Genomic DNA, 22,048 nt, shown 5'->3' with positions numbered 1-22,048 from the left:
GTGTTGATGTTGGATTTTTTTATTTGCCTTCTTAATGTGAATATGACCTGATCCTAGATCAGCTGTCTGCTCAGAGGTGTTTAACATATATGGGTGCAGTTTACTTTTAATTATTTCTTTGTCCCTTACACTAATTAATGCATAGCAATAGCATACAATGAACTGACCGTTGAGTGAATCAGAAGAAACAATGGTTTACTTTAATAAATCCCTCCACTGGGAATGAAGGGCTTTTATTCTGTTTTGCATTTACATATCACCACAGTATGCATATATTTAAATGATTCATACGCTACTTTCTGCTGTATTCTATATGTAAGAACTTAAACCTTGTCACAGCCAAAGATGTACTGGGTGCAGTGCTGGCAAGAGTGGGTACTACATTGCAAATATAGTGTCCTGTATTTGACTAACACTTTCATATTTACAACAGTGTTCATTCTGTGAAAACATCCATGTTGCCATGCCGTCCAAAGCAATAGTATCTGTTAGGGATGCTTTCAGTACTGTACTCTCCAATGGCTTTGAAAATATTTGCATGTCAGGAAAGGAATGCTTTTACAGAATTGTTGATTTTTGATATATTGGCATGGTTGTACAATGGATGTATTGCAGCTTCAGAAAACTATTACAAGGGATTTGTAATCTCCTTTTATTCTTGCAAATTCAAATAATTCAGATGTCATGAAAAACGTCACCATCCTCCCAGTGTTATTATAAGACTCCATTGTCTTGCAATGTAATAAATTTGTATGTAGATACAAGAGATATGAATGTACAGTAACTGTTTAAATATACTCTTCCTAATTCCTGGTGTCCTTTCTCATCTTAATCAAACACATTAACCAGGCTTTTGCTTTGGTTAGTTTTTTTTTTTTTTTTTTTGAAATTGTATACTGTGACATGAAATACTATAACATTAAATTATAAAATTAATACTTTCATATGACTGAATTTATTTATTTTGTGTAATAACATAAAAAAGCTCTAATATAATTAATGTAGACTTTAACTTAAATATGTAAGGTGCGCAGTACAAGGGGACTTTTCATGTCAGGTATAGGGACCGTAGTCACATGGTTTAAATGCATACAATGAATTACAGTATGTATTTTTTTATTTTGCTGTTTAATTTTATTTTTCTTGCCTATTCTACTGTTTTCATATTGCTGAAAAGCACATAACTTGCTGCTTAATGTTAGCTGATCACTAATAACCTAATACATAATAAGATTTATTAATATATAATAATTACGTGTATAAATGAATACGTGTGTCTAGAAACTTTCATAAACCTATTTAGATATTTACTGCAGTTAAAAATGTGACAACTAGCGCGGACCCTCTATGTGTGGGCTTTTACGCTATTTCTCTTCATTAAAAATGTTAATTAATCTTTTTCGATCGTCTTATCAAAAGCGCCACATATTATCTCAAGGAAACGAGAAACTGTATTACGTCATCATTATATTTTGTTTTTTCAATGCGACTTGCTTTCCTCCAATCACAGTCTGATCGGCCACACTGCAGCTGCGCGCCTCTTACCCAACTCTCTCTCTCAGTATCGCGAGATTTCATAGTCTTCCTCGCCGTGTGGACGTTAGCTCTGGAAGGTGTGCTCTATGGCGGTGGCTGTTTCAGCGGTAAATGTAATATTTTGTTCAACTTATCTCTTAATACACGCACAGCAGTATTTAAAGAGCGTATAATAGTGTTTCCGGACAGAGGTTTCGTTTAAAAGGTTAGAAGAACCGCGGAATGGCTAACTAGGCTAGCGCACCGAGAGCGGGATTTTCTCTCTGGCCTGCCGCTGTTGCGTGTCTTGTTAGAACCAGTGAGTAAATCTTGCTCGACGGATTTCTAACCGTTAGGATTTGTTTAAAACGGTTGTTTTTAACGGTGTATTACTATGTTTGTTAACCACACGCCTGTGCTCACTCGCTTTCTTCGTTTACATGAGCTAGCGTGTTAACACACTCACATTGTCCTCCTAAACTGAATCAATTCCGCTGATGCTGCACGGTCCAGAAACTAAACGCTCCGGTTAAATGTTAACGTTGTTAAGATTCATTTACAGTTACTATTCGCTTTTGAAAAGAAGTGCATTGCCGTCGAGCAATCTTTTTGAGTATCGAATTGAGTATCGTTAAACCCAACGTTACATAAGGCCTAATGGCCGGCGAGAGTGTAGGGAACACATTCATACTTCATTGAATGCTGATTTATTTGACCTTCTAGTCAGTGTGATTACTTAATGTTAACACTGACTATGTGATGTGACTGTGTAATGTGTTTGTAGTAATGCAGAACAGGCCGCTTAAATGGTCTATTTAGAGTCCATCGTTTTCCTAAATAACGTTAGTCTGTTTTACAGACATCTCAGAACCCATGCTATTATAAGTAACGTTAGGTCGAAAAACTTAAAAGTTCACCCTTTTAACTTGTGAAATGGACGCAGTGTACATGAGTTTACTGAAACCTCTCTCTTTCCTTATAGACTCTGTATTGAACAGTAAAAGCTCCCAATAAATAATCTCACCAGACACCCCAGTGGAGAGCAGGTGCTAGGTAAGGGGCCTATCCACTGCTCACCCCAAGACCACTCTTCCCCGTTGCCTCGAAAGGGGTTTGCAAAGAACATTCAGTTATTGCAGTATTACACATATTTGATAGCCAACAGGTTGCATCAGGAAACCTGTACTTCCTTTTTATGTTGTTTAAGTGTCACCAATATCTGTATAATAAAGTGTTAGAGCTGTTAGGAATGAAAAATATGTAAGTGTGAATTCAGATTGGCTGTTAATGTTTTTATTGATTGATCAAAAACAAAAAAAAGAACGTTATACCAACAATATTGTTATATTTGTAGTGTGTCCTCATTGTCATATAATCATAACGATTATTAAAGTGTTATAGTCATCATCCTTATTGTGAATGGGCCTTAAATTAAAAAGTTTCTTTTTTGGGGGGGTTAACTGTTCATTTTAAGAATCATTGCCACAGACCAGATGTGTACAAAATATATTTCCGTAAGGTTTTTCACCCAGGGCTTCGTGTCCTAAACATTTTAGAGGCAGCTTTTTTTCCCCTGGATTTGGATGTCAGTGATCTCAAATTGTTGTCTCCCTATCCAGTACTATTGTTCTAAGTAGGTTTGTGTTTTTCTTTTCTTTTTTTCTTTTTTGTCGTTTCTCTCTGTGTTGTCTGTGCTGTAGAACATATCTCTTGACTGTACTATATTTCCAAAGCCAATGGCAGAACTTTTTGGGTTCAAACCTCCTTAAGGGGGGCAGTGCACCACTCTGGAGTTCATTTGAGCAAAGGTACTTAAGTTTTCTCTTGTGTAGTATTAAATAAGAGGGCTCACTTACTTTAGCATATGCACTCTAAGGGTATATGGTCCTCCAGTGACCCAAAGAATAAAGTATCTCAGTGTTTCCACTGAGGGGAGAAGTCACCATGTGGTACAAATGCATGGTTCCCCTTACCATATTGTGAGAAGCCTGTTAATTAAATGTAAACAGAAGGCTCATTATCAACGGCCTTTCAGTTCAGTGTAAAATGTCTTTAACAAAGCCCTACGCTAATCTGAAGATATCCAACGTGCTGAAATGTAGAAAGCTGTTTTAGAGCAAGCTCAAAAATATTTTGAATCATTTGCAGTAATGTAAATATGAGAACTTGTTTCAAGCTCTGATCCTAATACTACTTTATGCATTAATAAAAATAATAATTGTAAGTAATTCACTTAAGATGCATTATTTCTACTATTGTTCAGTAAAGTTTTATCCGGATTTATTATATGACGTAATATGATGTAATTTGAGTTTGCTCTTAAACTAGATGGTTTTAAAGCTGTCAGTTGTCCATTGTGTATTGCAGTCCAGTGTGTGTCTTGAGTAGATGTGCAGTTTCGCTGCCACTCGCATTCATCAGGCCTGACAGATGCCTGTGCTCTGTGCAGGGAGGTGAGGCTCTGATGATGGAGAATGGACAGAGCATGGCCTCAAAGCTCGGCCTGCCGCCCCTCACCCCAGAACAGCAGGAGGCGCTGCAGAAGGTGAGACTTTCCCCAGACACTGCTTCTGCATATGGGTACTGAAATCAATGATTGATGTGTGACTTGACTTTACCAAACTCAAAAAAAAACGATTATACAAAAGTGTATCAGACAGAGGCCTTCATTTATATTTTTGTGATTGGTTAAAGCTTACTTTAGTTGCATTGTGATCAGTTAGCAATTTGGGTTGTGTGCTAAGATTTTTTCTTAATCTGCAAAAATCCATACCAAGAGTTCTTCCAGGTTGTGTCAGTTGCTGGAACAGATAAGAAGGCACCGTTGACAATTCTTTTTCATGTCCTCTAGCTTTATAAGCATGTGTTTGCTCAGTGCACATGTAAGCAAGCAGTGGACAAGAGCAGAACCAGTGCTATGCCTTCGGTACTAGTGGCGTCTGATTATCTGCTAGTACTATTCTCAATAGCTGGTACACTTTTTAAAGTGGATGATACTCTCGGAGTTATTCTCATTGAACTTTTGTTAAATTTTTTTTTTAGCAGATTTGGGAAATATGATAAGTAACATTACATTTTAGAGATGTATTTTGGTTTAACTGAAGCAGGGTTCTGCATTTAGCCTTGACATGCTTGTCTTTCAGGCAAGTAATTAAGTCATTCATCATGTCATAGTAAAAATTTTCTAGTCCGGAAAAAAAGGAATTTTTTGTAGCATTAATGTAATCTATTCTGAATCAATATACTTATGTGTTCTGTTAGTTTTTACTTACATTTGTGATATTTGCCCTCTTAAATTGATTGTCAGGGCATTTTTTGCTTCTATAAGTGGCAATTTTTATTCTAACCTTATAAAAAGCATGCCTCATCTTTAATGTCAAATTCTGAACTTTTATCAATATATTCAATTAGAATAAGGTACTTATAGGGCTGTTACCAGTCAAATTAAATGAGATACATTTACACAGACTGTTTCATAAAGCTCAGAGGTAACATGAATGCATTTACATTGAAAAATTACTGCATAAAAATGTTGATATAATGTTTTTTATATACAAATATGAAATGTTGGTGAAAATGCTATGATAAATGAAGTTAAACCACCAGTAGGTGGCAGCTGGCAGCAACTGTCTAAATGAGTAAGTAATTGAGAAATTTATTCAACCAATTCATTCAAATGTCTGATTCATTCAAGAATGAAGCAAATCACTGAATTGTTGAATGACCCGTTGTTCAAAAACACTGAATCATTCTGTTACAAAATGTCGCTGTGGCTTGCTTGGAGATGTGCGACTGTTCTGCTGTGATCTTTGTTTGAAACAGTTTTATCAGTCAGTGTTGTCTCCAGGACCGAAGTTGCCCGGCTCTGGTCTAAAATGTAAATCACTTAACTACTTGTTAAATGAACTGTTGTATAAAAGCAGTGTCATTTGCAATCGTGCTGATGTTTGGGAAAACGGGGGAAAATCTTTAACATGCCCCTTCAAAAAATCCACTTTTCCTGAACAAGCAGACAAACGTTAATGTCGAGCCCAGTGAAGTATGTTATTTCTGACGAGAGATCTGGCAATTTGGAGTCCTTCTGAGGTGGTTTGAAGTTGTTATTTTAGTGAGTATACATTCAATGTTATGTGCTCTCAATTGTAGGCAAAGAAGTATGCCATGGAACAAAGCATCAAGAGCGTCCTGGTCAAGCAGACCCTCGCCCATCAGCAGCAACAGCTCAGCAGCCTGCAGGTAAACCTGCCAGCCCTCTACACACACCTTGGCAATACAATCGCCATTGGCTAGTACTTTTTTTTAGTGGTGTGACATGCAGCCAAGTATGGTGACCCATACTCAGAATTCGTGCTCTGCATTTAACCCATCCAAAGTGCGCACACATGCAGCAGTGAACACACACACACACCGTGAACACACACCCGGAGCAGTGGGCAGCCATTTATGCTGCGGCGCCCGGGGAGCAGTTGGGGGTTCAGTGCCTTGCTCAAGGGCACCTCAGTTGTGGTATTGCCGGCCCGAGACTCGAACCCACAACCTTAGGGTTAGGAGTCAAACTCTCTAACCACTAGGTCATGACTTCCCCCCTTTTTTTTTTACTCGCCAGACTGATATACTCTTTTTATATGTATATAAAAAGCTTATTTTTGTAAAATGGCGCAGCTTTTTATGATAATAAAGCATTATTTAATGATAGAACTTTAGTGTTTAGAATTATAACTTGGTAACCATGTTTGAATGCATATTTGTCATTTTAACTGAACTTAGGGCTGTCGGTGGAGCTTAAGATATTGTTGGTCATTCAGTGTTTCTGTAAGAAAAAAAACGAACAATAATACTGATAAGATAATATTAATACTATGAATTCTACTAATAACAATATTATAATAGCGTATATTAATAATAACACTCTAAGGATTCATGAGCTGCTGGGTTCATGAATATTAATCGTTGTCTGCGTTCACTCAAACTGATTTGCTGGAATCAAAACAGGGACAATAATAGGTGAGGCACCAGCCAATGAAGTTGATGTTTGTGGATTAGTTCCACCCACTACTGGAAACCAGTAGTTTCTTATGGTGGTTCTTTAAATCTGAAGAATTTCAAATGGACTGTTATTTTGACCAGAAAATATAACAAAGAATATCCTTTAAATGTAGCGCGTTAGTTCTGCATGGTAAGACTCTTTCTCTCTCTCTCTCTCTTTTTTTTTTTTTTTGCGTGTGTGAGAAACAGTACTCTCAGCAAAGCGATGGCGAGTCATTCGCCTTCACACTAGAGTTTGATACGTCAAATACAGGTACGCTGCGCATCCATTGAGATGAATTAAAAAATAGCACAGATTGCTTGACAGAGTGAAACTCTGGAGCGCCCCGAGTGTTCGCAGAGTAAAAAAATATATCTGTGTTAAACATACTTGGCCTCCAACTCACTGGCGAGTAAAATCTAAGAATTTATTAGCCAATGGCTAATGTTAGACATCATTTAGTCACCCAGAGTGAAGATTGTAGTATATGTGAGTGATTTACTTTGCACTGTAGAGGGTTGACTGCACAAGAACATGGGATAGATATAGTATTATTAAACTTTCATTATGCAGAACGTGTAATGATGTCACTCACAGCTTAGCCCAAATTACATAGTATTTTTTTTTTTTTTTTCAGAATTATGAAAAATATCATAGTGGAGCTATTTTGACATTTAATTTATAGTGATAGAAAAATGCAGTTAGAAAGCGGTTGTTTGGAGAAAAAAAAAAAAAAAAAAAACACATTGTTTGGTGCATACACAATTTAATCACGATTGTAATTACATATTGTAATGTAAGTAATGTGTTGTTTCAAGAACCCTTTCTACCCTCATCTCACAACTTCCAACTGTGGTAGAAAAAAAGCTGCACAACAGTGATAGACTTACCAAGTTGATTTATTTTTCCTGACAGCTCCCCAATTCCCTTCAGATGGCCTCATTAACGATGGGCTTTGGAGATCCCCTCTCACCACTACAGTCTGTAAGTCCAGCACAGTTTCTCCAAGTGATCTCAGTAATTTTCAATGACATAACTTTTTGAGAATACAGTAGATGTTGTTTCCCCTCCTTTTGTTGGCATATTTTGGTTCAGTACAGGTGTGTAATGGGTAGAGGTAAAGAAATGCCAGTGCTTTGTCTTCGATGCCAGCATGTTTATTGTCTGCTGGTTCTACCCTCAATCATTGGAACAAGCCTATGAATGATGAACTCTTATGAATGAGTAGATGCCTTGCATGACCCCATCTGATCTATTAAATTTTCTATTACAGGTTGCAGCACAGAGGCAACGGGCACTAGCCATAATGTGCCGTGTTTATGTTGGGTCCATCTACTACGAGTTAGGAGAAGACACCATCAGACAGGCCTTTGCTCCTTTCGGTCCCATTAAGAGCATTGACATGTCCTGGGACTCTGTTACATTAAAACACAAGGTCAGAAGGTCTTTTTTTTTTTTTTTTTTCTTCCTATTTTATGTTCTTGATTTTTTTTTTTTTTTTTTCTGTATTTTAACTGATGATAAGCTACTCTTTCTGCAGGGTTTTGCATTTGTAGAATATGAAGTACCAGAAGCAGCACAGCTCGCTTTAGAACAGATGAACTCCGTTATGTTGGGTGGTAGAAACATTAAAGTGAGTACTTTTTTTTTTTTAAATTAAGTTTAAGAAATTGTGAAAATATTTTTCTGAGTTCATCATACATTCAATGATGTCTGATCTCTTATTTCAACACTTGTAGGTGGGACGACCAAGCAACATTGGTCAGGCTCAACCCATCATAGACCAGCTAGCTGAAGAAGCGCGCGCCTTCAACCGAATTTACGTTGCATCCGTGCATCCCGACTTGTCAGACGACGACATCAAGAGTGTGTTTGAGGCCTTTGGAAGAATCAAGTCATGCAGCCTGGCGCGGGACCCCACGACGGGAAAACACAAAGGCTATGGCTTCATAGGTAAGCAGGCGGCTGCTTCACCCATTCGGTTGTATATAAATGTATCTGACTGAGAGCAGTCAGTCATGGTAGAATGCTGTTCTCTACATGTCTCACAGGGGATAGAGAAGGGTGGGGGCAGGTTCCTCACATGCTTTCATAGTAAGTTTTTATTTCTGTTGTCGTTTTCTTAGGCTCTGTTACGGACTTTTGTGCCATAAGTGCCCGCTGGTAATTACACAGTAACTGTCTCAGAGCTCTGGTAGATTAATGCTGAGTCTTCTTAGAAGCTGTTGAGTCTTAGTCCTCCTTGTTTCCCCTGTAGAATATGATAAGGCCCAGTCTTCGCAGGATGCCGTGTCCTCCATGAACCTTTTCGACTTAGGTGGCCAGTACCTGCGAGTGGGCAAAGCAGTCACACCCCCCATGCCTCTTCTGACGCCAACGACGCCAGGCGGCCTTCCTCCCGCAGCTGCCGTAGCTGCTGCTGCCGCCACTGCCAAGATCACAGCACAGGTGAGCATTTACACACCTTGATTATATATTGTTAGTCAGGGAGAGAGAGTGTGCGTGTGTGTGTGAGCAGCTGCTTCCTTTGGCATTTAAAAGCCTTTCTTTGTAAAGTAAGGCAGCGTGATTTTAATTCGCTTAGCAGGCTAGAGCAGACACTTGGTGCTGTATGTGAGGGTTTGATTTGAGTCAGTTTAGGATTTGACTGGCATGAAGACACCGTTATGACACAGAATTACTTATGAGACAGAGCTTTTACATGCAGAAAGATAACATAGCGTGTAAACTCCAAAAACAGATGGCATGGAATCTGTCCCAGCCGGAGAATCGGACAGAAGACTTCCTCAACTGTCTGGTAAATCCTTCAGGAAATTCTGTTCAAAGTACGCTGGTGCCTTTTTGTTTTGTGTAGAATATGAGTGTGGGAAGAGTCTTGTCTTCAGGACTTCCCAGTTACACTGATGCTCATATAGTGTGCTAGGTAGAGAATGTTTAAGAGACAGGCCCATATACTTGAAAGCTGAGCAGTTTTAGTTGCAGGTGACTTTAAGTAGCACCTCTGCCAAAAATTTTCAGCCTGCATTATGTCTCTTATCTGTAATTTTTGGGTTTTGGCCCACATAATGATGAATATATAAATCTTGGATGTCTGCTTAATCTCTTAAGCTTTGATAGTCATGATAGTTCTTTGTTAAAGGGTGTGCCTTTAATATTTTCATTCAGAGATACCTTTTTTGCATTTTCTATTGTGGATTACTTCCATTTTAGTGTATTTTATTGCATCTATGCTACAGCATAGATCATGCTAAAATTGCTATATTATATGCTACTAAATATATATTGTAAATTAGTATGATCGGTGATGTAATTGCCCTGTGTTGTCTCATGCTTGTCATATATAGTTTAAATTATGTTAGGCAGATAAATGCATAAGTTTATAACTGTTTTGTATTAGTGTCTAAATTCATGTTTTATAAATATAGTTAATAATTTATAAAGATTTCTTATGATCTGTTTGACTTGTTTTGTCACATGTTCTTGACCTTTACTTCAGGTCTTGGGCCTTGTTGCATGAAATGCCTGAATGTTTAGATGAACACTTAGAGCGGACACTTGATTGTTTAATGTCAAGCATTTCCTTTAGCTGTTAGCTTTTTGGCTGTTTTTTAATACATGCATTATCATTCAAAAATTTGAGTTAGTAAGATTTTTTTATACATATATATTTTTAAGGAAAATGCATTCAGCCTTGTTGAGCATAAAAACGTTATAAAACAGTAAAAACTGTAATATAAAATAATACAATTTAAAACCTTTTATTTTAATCTACTTTGCCAAAATAAATAAATTCTATTTTAATGCTGAATTTTTATAAAAAATAACTACAATCATCATTATCACTACAACCAATAAAAACAAATAACAATTATTATTATAAAAACAATTGAGCTGCTAAAAAAACAATTATAAACATAAAAATTGTTCTTTAAATAGAAAGTTCAAATCTAAATAAAATATGGTTTTAGTTAGCTTAAAAGGCCTAACTTGTGTCAATGGTGTAGTTTGATGATTTTCATCTATTAATTTAGAGTTTAAAGCCCTTCTAGGTTTTGTAAATAAAACGAATAAACAAAATCCAACTTTACTTTAGAAATCTTTTTTTTAAATGTCCTTGCATATACACGTTTAAAGGACAGCTGAACATATAGCACATGAAAATGTATGTTGACTGTGAGTATATCTTTTTCTGCTGTGGAGACAGGAAAAAAACTCTGAGATGGTACACTACAGTTATTTTATCGCTTAATGCAGACAAAAATCTAATTTCTCAATTAGGGATGCTCATATTTGTTAATTTTCCAGACCAACAACCGCTTCTCGTTATCTGAACATTAACCGTTAACTGATGAGATTAAAATATTAAATAAAAATAGAATGTCTGTGTGACCCATTAAAAATATTTTTTAAAAACCCAGTCTTCACAAGTTTATTTTAATGTGCAAACAGCATATAGAGCAACAACAGAACCTGGATTCACAAATTATCACATACTTGCAGCGCTTCTGAGAACAGAGGAAAAACAATAAAAGAATATAAATAAAAAGAATAAAATAAGCCTACACAAGGCTTGAAATTGACCATTTTAGTCGCATATGCTCCCTAAATTTAATGCGTGCGACCTCAAAATATATTTGGGAGCATTTGTGCGAGTGCAAATAATTGTTGAGGTGCAACCTGTTTTAATTTCTCTACAAAACGTTGGCTAATTACTGCACTGTATGTGCCTGCTGTGAGCTCATACAGTGACCGGTCCACCGTTCGATCACATAATCAATTAAACTTCATCTTTACGTTCTTACGTTTAAAGCAGATTTTAAGCTGGGTAATATTAGCCGTCAATCAATCCCTTTCACTGCGCTCCGTTGTCACGTGACAGGAAGCTAACTAGCGTGGAAAATGTACAGAGAAGATGAAAAGTACACTGTTAAACAGGGCTCTCGACATTAACAGTTGACTTTTTATATTTATGACAAGTAATATTACACGACCAAGAATGCTGTTTTCCCGAATATCCTGAATAAAACCAACACTGGAAATGTGACACCGATTCCTTACAGCAGTTCAGTAAACTGTAAAAAGTAGTTAAAATTAAATCACTTACATTTTATACGCAATATTATCTGTTTTTGTTCTGTTTAAGCAGCGAATGATTCAGCGTGTTTCATTACTGAATGATTCAGCGTTTTGAACAAATCGGTTGAGTTAAAGATTCAATGAGCCATTCATAAACGGCTGCCTCTTTCTTGAATGAATGATCCGTTTGAACGAATCGTTTAAATGACTGACTTAATGATTCACTCATTAAGACGGTCACTTGCTGCCACCTACAGGTGATTTAATGTTATGCTGTGCGTTCTCACCAGATGCGACTTTAGCGAATAAAACGTGCTATTCGCGCGTAGTTGGGCGCTTGAACATTTTGAGTTTATTCGCTTCATTTAACTTCACAAAAGACACGAAATCGCGTCATGGGAGGGGCTTCTGCCAGTTGAGTTCACGCAGCATTGTGATTTCAGCCACCATTTTTCTTCCAATAATTTTCTAAATATTACTGTTATCGTGTCATGAAATGTAGTTTTAAAAGTATTTCCGGTGAGAATGTAGTTGTTTTAAACTCAAATATGCAGTTTATTTATAAAGAGAGTGTCTATTTAAAAATGTGTTTCGCTGATTTCGGAGACCAGCTCCATGCGATCAGCGGGAGCTCAGTGATCATGTATCTGCCTAGAGCACTCTCAACTTAGCTAGTCCTTCTGACATTTGCCGCTGGCTCTGTCTCTTTAGTGGTTCAAGATAAAATATAATTTGTTTGGGGTAAATCTAATCTTTGGTCTTTCAATTAATCTATTAATGTTTTATATCATCAGTGTGAGGCTATGAGTGGTTACTGTTAATGTAATATGCATGTAAACATGGTCATTATTGCCTGTACATCGTAGGGCTGTCAACAAATATTCTAAATTCGAATATATATTCGAATAGTTTTTAAAAAAGAATGAATTTCGAAGGTGAAAATTAATATTCGAATTAAAAAAAAATGTGGAAAAAAACACCCGTGGTAGTAGAGGCGTGGCTGTCTGCTTTGCGAGTGGGCGCGCTAGCGTGCCTGAGGGTTCAGGGACAGGTCATAGGAGTCGCACTGTCTGGCACAGCGTCACTGCTGAAAGTTGACACGTCTTGCATGGAAGATGGCAGAAAGTGCAGAGCCCAACTCGACCGCAGCAGAGAAAGTTATTTTAACCCCCCAAAATCTAAAAAGCCATGTCTGGAAGTACTTTGGATTTTGGTCGGTAGGAGGTTAACCCGCTGAGAAAACACGGACAGCCCAGACCAGGACATCAGTCTGCTGCTTCAAAAAGAGATGTTGATGTATGAACAAGAGTCTCCAATAACCTGCTCAACAAAATCCCCTCATGTGGTGGAAAACTTTGGGCTCTGGGAGATACCCTCACGTCGCCCAGATGGCAAAGAAATATCTTTCCATCCTCGGATCCTCAGTGCGCTCTGAACGCGTCTTTTCCTCTGCTGGGAATATAGTAAATAAAAAGCGATCAGCACTGGCCCCTTCAAATGTGGACTATCTTGTGTTTTTGACAAATAACCTGTAACCTGTATAAAATGCAGTCAGTTTTTTCCCCCCTTTTTTTTATACAAGCACCAAGAATGTAAGTAGCCTTTTTCGTGTTTAATAGCACTTTATTTTTTATTAACCTCAAGGTAAAAGTTATTTGTTGTCACATTTCTTGGAATTGTGTGCCTCATTTTATTTAACATTAAACAGAAACATTACTAAAGTGTAGGCTACTGTACTGACTGAATAGATATTGCATGAATAAAGGATAAATGCACTGCTTCCACTGGTTTGATAATTTACCGTTTCATGTCAAGAAAAAGTTCCATGTTTACCACAGCACAGCTTGCTCGGAGCATTCAATATGCTGTAAAACTTCAATTAATATTAATATTTGTTTCAATCACTGAATGAAGCCTGCTATATTTGGGACAAGAGTCGCAACCTTAAATTGCTTGCACAAAACTCTTGATCAGCACTCAAAATTTGTTTGTTCATTTAAACCGTTCTGCACAGAGAGCGTGAGGGCGAGAGAGAGTGGGGTCTGCGGTCTTGGCCATTAGTTGATTTACTTGTTTTTGTGTAGGTAATACGTTGTCAAATATGTTTAAACTTAAATAGCCTACCTATACAAGTAGTTATGTCTCTTTGTATTAATTTGTTATTGGCGTAATGCATGTCATTGACAAAATGCGCAACCAGATGTTCAAATAGTTCAAATATTCGTGTTTTTTTTTTTTTTTTTTTAGAGGGAATATTCAAACGTCATTTTTTAGCAATTTTGACAGCCCTAGTACATTGTAATCACGTCACTACTAGAGCAAGCTCCTGATTGGTTAACACAGCGTGAAATTTCGCCAAAGTTCAGATTTTTCAATTCGCGTGTCAAAATGCCCGAAACGCTCAATACGTGCCACATCATTCGCACAAAACGCGCCGCAGGTTGTCTGTTCGCGTCATTGAAATCACTCGCGCCAGACGCTCTATTCACGTCTGGTGTGAACGCACCATAAGAGTATCATTAAAAATATTATTCTTTCCAACATTTGTGTGTGATGACAAAAAATTATATCTCACGATTGAGTGTGTTATTGTGCTGGTACTTATATGTATGTATGTATGTATGTATATATATATATGTATGTATGTATGTATGTATATATATAAAAAAATATACATATATATATATATATATAAGTAAAACACATACAAATGTAAAATAATAAAATGATAGATGAAGCACACATTTAATAAGATTAGAGAAAAAAATGGCCTTTTATAAAGGTTAAAAAAAAATGCCATGGGGTAATTATAATAAATATGCATATTTAAATGTCAAAGCTGATAGAACCCCTATGAATATTGATTCTGAATAAATTATTTACAACACAAAAATCCTATGTGTTCCAGAAAAGCAACTTTTACTCAGAAAGTGAATGACAAGGCTTAATGTCGAGCTCTCTCTCTCTCTCTCTCTCTTCTCTCTCTCTCTCTCTAACTAACAAACTAACACTACAAAATCAAACAAACACTTAATCATCAACCAAGTAAAAAAGTTAATTTAGAGCCCTGCTACACTAAATATTTTTCACTTAAATTAACAAATTAAGATGACAAAATGAAACGCACACTGAATCATTATTTGCACTTTGAAAAACTGGCATAGTCTTGTTTTTTTTCATCAGACATAAAAATAAATAGCAGGTCTAACTCTGTGCACATCTAATCTAATTTTTTATTTTAAAAAAGTAACATGTTGATGTGTTGTAGGAATTGTCTGGAGCGCAGCCTGTAGAGCTTCATTGAATATAATGGAACTTTGTGAGATCACAATGAACTAAGATGAGTGACCACTTTTTAGTGATTATAAATAGAGGGCTCTTTGCATGCTTTCTAGGCTATAGTCCATTCAGAATCTCAGATTCACTCCCAGATACACTCCTCGATACAATTCTCCAATACCCATTTATCCAATACTGTCACTTACCATTGTTTCATTTACTACTTCAGTTAACTAAGGGAAAGTGGAGCTGGTGCGTGCTTAACTTGACTTATCAAGTATGTGTAGAATATTGTTTTTAATAATGCAGCAAACTTAAACAAAACAAAACAAAAAAAAAACTTAAGCCGTTTAACTGAAAGTATTCATCTGGCAACATTATTATTTTTGGTTAATGGTTAAACAGTCAATATGAGCATCCCTATTCTCAGTAGGCTCAAAATAAGCTCAAACTTCCCATTTTTATGCAGCTGGCCCAAGGCTTGTCTGTTTGTCTCATGTCCTGTCCCGTGACATGCTTGTCCACTCGTGTTGGTGTTATGTTTGCTTTTAACGGGCGCTGTCCAGGCGGTGTTCCTATATGTCCCACTCTGTTCTTCCAGGAAGCGGTAGCGGGGGCATCTATTCTGGGAGCGATGACCGCGGGGACAGGCCTGAACCTGCCTCAGCTCCCACAGGCCGTCATGGCAGCTCAGGCCCCAGGGGTCATTACAGGTATGTGCATTCAGAAATAGTTTGTAACCTCATTATTTTGTCAGTACTGTGGCCCTCGGCTGCAAAGTGTTTTCATGTGTGTGCCTTAATTGTGTTGTTTGTCTTCAGTATTTTTGTTCTGCATGTGGTTGACTTGTGTTGTGTAAGACTGGGGCCCTTCACTTGGGTATAATTTGCATTAGGGATGCACTGAATGTTATACGGCTGAAAATGGCAACAACAAAAAAAAATCTATTCGGCCAAATAAACGAAAAGACTGAATAAATTGTACAGAACAATGAGGTGACGCGATCAAATAGCAACCAGTGTAGCGTGAGAGGTGTGCACTCTTTATAATGCAACAAACATGTCAGCAGTGTGGAAGCATTTAAAACTGTCCGAGAAAGACGCAAAAATCATTACAAGCACCGACAGTGAGAGACTGTTTAGTACTGCATTACTTGTCTTTGATGAAAGGAGGAAGGGGTGGTTGTTGCTGGTTACTGTATGATGATTGTAATTGATTGTAAAAATTCAGAAAAAGCATGAACTCCAACTTTCATAAATGTTAATATGGTAATTTTACTTTTGTTCTGTAAAATAAAATAAGATAATAATGATGATAATAATTATAACCGCTTTAATTCATTTATTATGACATTCACACATAGTGTTCAAATTGGAATCTTTAATATTTTCTAAATATTTTCTAATTTTCTAAAGTCTGCTCAGCAAGGCTGCTTTTATTTGTACAGTAAAAAAAAATACATGCCTGATTCAAGAAATTGTCTGATGGCCAAAAAATATTACTTTACTAACTTATTAATTTTGTTAAATTGTGCTTTGTTAGTATAATTTCTGCTAGAATGTTAAAAAATTATCAGTGTTAAATATTTTTAAATTGTTTTTAATTTTTTTTTTTCTTTGAAAAACAAGACAAAACAGTAAAGCCCATTTTGGTTATTTTATTTATTTAGTGGTAAAAATAAAAAATTGGCGAAATACATGGGGGAAAGTTTTGTCGGCCAAGAATTTTCATTTCTGTGCATCCCTAATTTGCATGAATAGTAGCATTTCATGTATTGTTTTTGAAAACAGGATTGTTGGGAACATGTGCAGGAGTCAGACTAAAAGATAATTACAAACACATGCCTTATTTTTCTTTTAAAGCCCTTATTCAGCAGGCATGGCCTCCCACACATTACTTAGGGCTACTAGGTTTAGATTGGATCACTAACTTTAAGTGGTTGTGCTCAGACTTTTGTTTGTTTTACTTGCAAAGCTCATTTTGAACACTGACCATAATCTCCCACTTCTACGGTAGCTTAAATGTACACAATCTCTCTCTCCTTCAGGTTTCTGTTGTCCTACACAGTACTCAGTTTAACGTGGCCTGTCATGGGACGTGTCCACTAATAGATTTCTCTTTTATTTTCTCTTCTCTCCTTTGTCTCTCTCTCTTTCTCCTTTTTTCTCTCCTTTCTTCCCCTCCCTGTCTTTATTCTCCACATTCGCCATGACCCTTCCCTTTTGCTGCACACTGATCAACCAAGTTTGAAGAGGACTGTTTCTAACCCCTCCCCTCATAAACAAATCTCTCATTCCTATTGGCCAGTGAGTCTCTCAGATCCTGTGTTTTTTTTTTGTGGAATTGATCTTGAAGCCAAGCCCAGAGAGGACAGATGTTGTATTAAAAAGGGGAAAAGTGACCCCTTTCTTAATTTTTTTTTTTTTTTTCTCAATGTTTTAATTAAATGCTCAACATTATAGTCACAGAGACAAGCAGGTATAGAGGAAGAATGTTGAAGCACTGCCAGAACTATCTGATTTCTACAATGGTGTTTTTTATTTATTTTTTTATAATGCATAATTTCTATCATTATAGAGTGTGTTTCCAGGACCTGTTTTCTGTAAGGAATGGTTCAGCCAAAAAATTATGAAATTTAAGTCATTATTCAGTAAAAATATTGACATCCATTCTAGCACATCTTGGAGCTGTAATCAGATTTCATTCACAAATTGAACATTCTGTTGACAAATTGATTCAAGTTTTATCTCACTGACCAAATATGATCTAGTCACTACAGTACATCTCACTGAAGGGGAAGATTATCAGTAAAGCACCTAAATTTAGATTTTCCATAATGTAAATTTAGAAGACAACGTTGTTGTAGATTGATGGTTCGAAGCATTTATCTTTATCTCCAATCATTGTTATTGTGTATAAAAAAAAATAGACATATGGGTTTTAAACATGCCACCCTACATTTACATCTATGCATTTAGCAGGCGCTTTTATCCAGGCTACACAATTTTTTTATTTTTATTTTTTTTACCAGTATGTGTGTTCCCTGGGAATTGAACCCACAACCTTTTGCGCTGCTAACTCAATGCTCTACCACTAAGCCACAGGAACACTCAGATTTGAACTGCCTCAGATTTTTATTAGAGAACAGTTCCAGTAAAGGTCATAGAGACTGGTAAAGCTATTTCACTCAAATAGAGAGGTATTTTATAGATGTCTAACAGAAATTCACATGTTAGACCACAGCTAATAAACTCACTCCTGTGTTTCTGTGCAGGGGTGACACCAGCGCGGCCCACACTCCCTGTTGTGCCTCAGGTGGGCCTTGTGAACCCAGTGTTGGCTTCTCCACCGTCACTGTCAGCTGCTGTGGCTGCAGCCCAAGAGGCAAAGAAGGAAAAAGAAGAGGAAGAATCCGCTCAAGACGGCACGGGCCAGGAGATGCTCAGTGAACAGGAGCACATGAGCATCTCTGGCAGCAGTGCCAGACATATGGTCATGCAGAAACTGTTGAGAAAACAAGAGGTTAGTTCTCAGTTAAAGCAACTGGATTCATTATCAGGACCACTTGTGCTCATAATTTAAAAAATTTAGGAGCACCTGATGGATGACAGAACTGAACCTTCCCATTATGAGGTGCTATTTGATTCCTTAAAGTGATTCGTAGGTTTTGTTAAATTTCTTAATTAAAAACCTTTAAAAAACCTTATATCAAAATTTAATTCAAAACCGTTTAACGAGGCTTAGAGGAGGAATGAATGCATTTAAATTTATAATGTGAAATTAATGTTTTAAATATAAAGTTTTGAATATAGAATAATTAAATAATTGAACTAAAAATTATACTTGGATGAAATTACAATAAAACTGCCGGTAGGTGGCGGCAAGTTGTTGTCTTTGTCACTGAATCATTCATTCAATAGATTAGTTTAAACAGCTGATTCATTAGTAAACAAAGTAAGGGACTTTATGAGTGGGTCATTGAATCATTGATTAGTTCTAAAATGCAGAATGATTCATTCATAAACGAAACACCACTGTGTTTGCTTGGAGGTGTGCAGCAGTTCTGCTGCGGCTTTGTTTGGAGCTATTTTCTTGATGAAAGAGCAAAATCAGACAGTAGTGTTCCTATTGTCATGTAAGTAAATGGAAGTCACTTAATATTAACTTCTTGCTTATTCAACTTGTATAAAATATCACTTTTTTTAAACTCCCTTTATCATTAAAACACGTCACTCATCTCAGTTCATCACAATCTCATAAACCTTTTAGTCAATGAAGTTGTCTACACTGCACAATGAATATCTTATTTACATAGCGTCTACACTTACTTTATATTAAGAAGTTTTGAGAGCTTGCAGAGCTCAGCTCTGAAGAAAAATGCTTGTTTTGAGTGGTTAGTGGATTCTGACTAACCTAAATCAACAGATATATCTGTGACTGGCTACATTGCTTAACACTGCAAAAACACTGCTCCCCAGAGTGCAAACACAAATACACGTGTTTGGAAAATCTGTTCTGCCAATATGCTATTACTGAGCCCCTGGTGTACCTGCCCTGATGAGTTGCACAGGTGCTCTTAAATATTTTTTCACAGTCACATGCAGTAATTTTGGTCTGACTGTAGAGCCCTGTTTCTATTTTAATATATTTTAAAATGTAATTTGTTCCTGTGTGGTGACAGCTGATTTTTCAGCAGCCATTACTCTAGTCATCTTAATGTGTTGATTTGCTGCACAGGAAACATGTATCAATATTGAAAACAGATAAACTGCTTAATTTGTGGAAAAAAATTTCCCCCCAGGATTCTTTGATTAAATTGCATTTATTTGAATAAGAAGTCTTTTGTAACATTATAAAAGTCTTTTGACCAATTAAATGCATCCTTCTGAATAATAAAAAAAAAAATACTTTTGAATGTTGTAGAGCAGTGACATTTAAACACTTGTGTATGCTCTTTCCACAGTCTACGGTTATGGTGCTCAGGAACATGGTTGGACCTGAGGACATAGATGACGATCTGGAAGGAGAAGTAACGGAGGAATGTGGGAAGTTTGGAGCTGTTAATAGAGTGATCATCTATCAGGAGAAGCAGGGCGAGGAGGAGGATGCTGAAGTCATTGTCAAGATCTTTGTTGAGTTTTCAGCGGCATCAGAGATGAACAAGGCCATTCAGGCACTCAACAACCGCTGGTTCGGAGGTCGCAAGGTCATTGCTGAGGTGTATGATCAGGAACGGTTTGAGAACAGTGACCTCTCTGCATAGACCATCAAAAATACATCCTGCCCTTCATAACCTTTTCTTCCCTCTCCATCTCTCCCTTTCCTCTTTCTCACTTACACCGACACAGCCGCCAGCCACTTTTCCCAGTGGTACTGGCTTCTCTTTATAACTTGTAATTATTTTTTTATCGATGTTGATATTAATATTATTAATGATCCCTTCTTGGGACAGAGACAAGGAAATGCTCATGAATATTTTTTTTTATTATTGCTGTAACAATGTGAACAACTGGATGCCCCCTCCCCTTCCCTCCTTTTTTTGGTCATTGATTTACTTCCCATTCCATCAGATGTTCTTCAAATTCAGTTGCTTTGTCATTTGCCCCCTCTTATTGTTTAAAATATTGTGGTTAGCCCATTATGATGCTCTTGGGTTCAAATGTCAGAACAATAAATTCTTCAAATATGACACTTGGGTCTGTTTCAGACTTTTCTCTTTATGAAATTGTATAGAAGCTCATTTTGAAATACACATAAACAGCGGTTGTTTTTGTGATTTATTGTCCTCTGTTTAGAAGACTAACTGGAATTATGGTTAAAGTGTAATGAAGTTAAATAAACGGTATAAATTGTAAATACAAATGCAGCCATGAGTCAAGGGTAATATTTGCATATGTTGCTTTGAGGTCAAATCAAACATTGAATGTTTTATCAGGGGTGATGTGTAAACTTGTACTTTGAAAGCAGGAAAACATGGTACACATAAGGAGCATCAAATAAACCCAAAGTTTGTGGCTTGAGAATTTTTTTTTAGTTGTTTTTATAGAATAATACATCACTATTTCATACAAACACACTTTTGCTGCGTTTCCACCGAAATTACCCGGAACAATTGTACCAGGACATTTTTTCCCCCCAGACCTGTTGCTTTCTGCGTTTCCACCGCGGTCTAAAGTACCGTGAAGATTAGGCAAATAGTCTGGTGACGTGGGTCTGCGCGCGTTTCTCAATACAATTTTTGCACATTTTGGACTTGCATCCTCGGAAGTTCCGACTTTGCTTATTCAACTCGGGAGTGTTTTGTCCGCGACGACGCAAATCCGGTAATTCTGCAAACAGCAGCGTATTTGACAACATCAGTCAGATCGCCTTGGCTACTGCAATTTTCCTCACTGTATATTTACAATAAAACGAAATAGGATATAAAATACCATTGCCTCCTTTCGTTTTTAATTTAAAAATAATAATAAATTGAATACAGACCAAAGATTACCTGTTAGATTAACCAAAACGAATTATATTTTATGTTTAACCACTAAGGAGACATCAGAGCCAGCGGCACATATCAGAAAGACTAGCCGAGTTGAGAGTGCTCTAGGCGGATACATGAGCACCGAGCTCCCGCTGATCGCGTGGAGCTGACCGTCTCCGAAATCGGCGAAACATATTTTTAAATATGCGCTGTCTTTATAAATAAACCGCAGATTTGACTTTTAAACAACTACATTCTCGCCTGAAATACTTTTAAAATTAAATTTCATGACATAATAACAGTAATATTTTGAAAATGATCCGAATAAATGGTGGTTGAAATCACAATGCTGCGTGAACTCAAAATAATCAGCTTGTTTAGCGCCCAAAAAAGTTTCGCAACTTTGAAAAAGTACTACCTCGCCAGGAGGGACTTTCTGAGGGGCATTTTTTTACCCGGAACTTTATTTAGTTCCTGGTTCCTGCGGTGGAAACACACCAAGTACCAGGCCAAAGTCCCTAGCATAGACAGTAAAAGAAATGGACACAGCGACCCCGTTGGATTCAACGGAGACAAGTGAAGTCAATTAGAAGCACGCACTTCCTGGGGGTCGAGCGTACTGCGCAGACTCAAACTCAGCTTGATGACGTAAATGTCACGTGAGCAACCTGTCTGACAAT

At 37.1% G+C, this 22,048-nt stretch overlaps 1 protein-coding gene, 1 long non-coding RNA gene and 2 other non-coding genes across 15 annotated transcripts; all 4 read left to right on the top strand.

Moving 5' to 3' along the window:
- Positions 1–1,492: 1,492 nt before the first annotated feature.
- On the top strand, positions 1,493–20,585 carry LOC109102623 (poly(U)-binding-splicing factor PUF60-like). 12 transcript variants are annotated; one of them, XM_042775466.1, is made up of 14 exons: positions 1,493–1,643; positions 2,498–2,568; positions 3,216–3,323; positions 3,965–4,060; positions 5,662–5,751; positions 7,457–7,525; positions 7,815–7,976; positions 8,082–8,174; positions 8,281–8,494; positions 8,799–8,989; positions 9,249–9,338; positions 15,498–15,609; positions 18,171–18,418; positions 19,860–20,585. In XM_042775466.1, the coding sequence occupies exons 4-14, from the start codon at positions 3,980–3,982 to the stop codon at positions 20,157–20,159; spliced, it is 1,650 nt and encodes a 549-aa protein (XP_042631400.1). In that variant the 5' UTR covers positions 1,493–1,643; positions 2,498–2,568; positions 3,216–3,323; positions 3,965–3,979; the 3' UTR covers positions 20,160–20,585. The 12 variants fall into 12 exon arrangements, 10 of the variants coding, with proteins under 10 accessions (XP_042631400.1, XP_042631393.1, XP_042631383.1 ...); XM_042775481.1 differs by having other exon boundaries at positions 1,588–1,649; XM_042775459.1 differs by lacking the exon at positions 3,216–3,323.
- On the top strand, positions 4,363–4,495 carry LOC122135363. Its single transcript, XR_006153469.1, has one exon. It is a non-coding gene; the product is annotated as a small nucleolar RNA SNORA57 (small nucleolar RNA).
- On the top strand, positions 7,608–7,738 carry LOC122135360. The gene has a single exon (XR_006153467.1). It is a non-coding gene; the product is annotated as a small nucleolar RNA SNORA57 (small nucleolar RNA).
- LOC122148606 lies at positions 12,140–15,220 on the top strand. The gene is made up of 2 exons (XR_006162500.1): positions 12,140–13,209; positions 14,886–15,220. It is a non-coding gene; the product is annotated as an uncharacterized LOC122148606 (long non-coding RNA).
- Positions 20,586–22,048: the final 1,463 nt, after the last annotated feature.

This window comes from Cyprinus carpio, chromosome A2 (genome assembly GCF_018340385.1).
Source record: "Cyprinus carpio isolate SPL01 chromosome A2, ASM1834038v1, whole genome shotgun sequence".
NCBI classification, from domain to species: Eukaryota; Metazoa; Chordata; class Actinopteri; order Cypriniformes; family Cyprinidae; genus Cyprinus; species Cyprinus carpio.
Note: the sequence above shows the minus strand (reverse complement) of the source record. Positions and strands in the feature narration are given on the sequence as shown.

Excerpts from the sequence above, each read along its gene's own strand:
- LOC109102623 (XM_042775441.1), top strand. The coding sequence starts at position 1,623 with ATGGCGGTGGCTGTTTCAGCGGTAAAT. Across the intron at positions 4,061-5,661 it reads AGCAGGAGGCGCTGCAGAAG|GCAAAGAAGTATGCCATGGA; the intron begins GTGAGACTTTCC and ends TCTCAATTGTAG. Across the intron at positions 8,990-9,248 it reads CTGCCAAGATCACAGCACAG|AAAGATAACATAGCGTGTAA; the intron begins GTGAGCATTTAC and ends TTTTACATGCAG.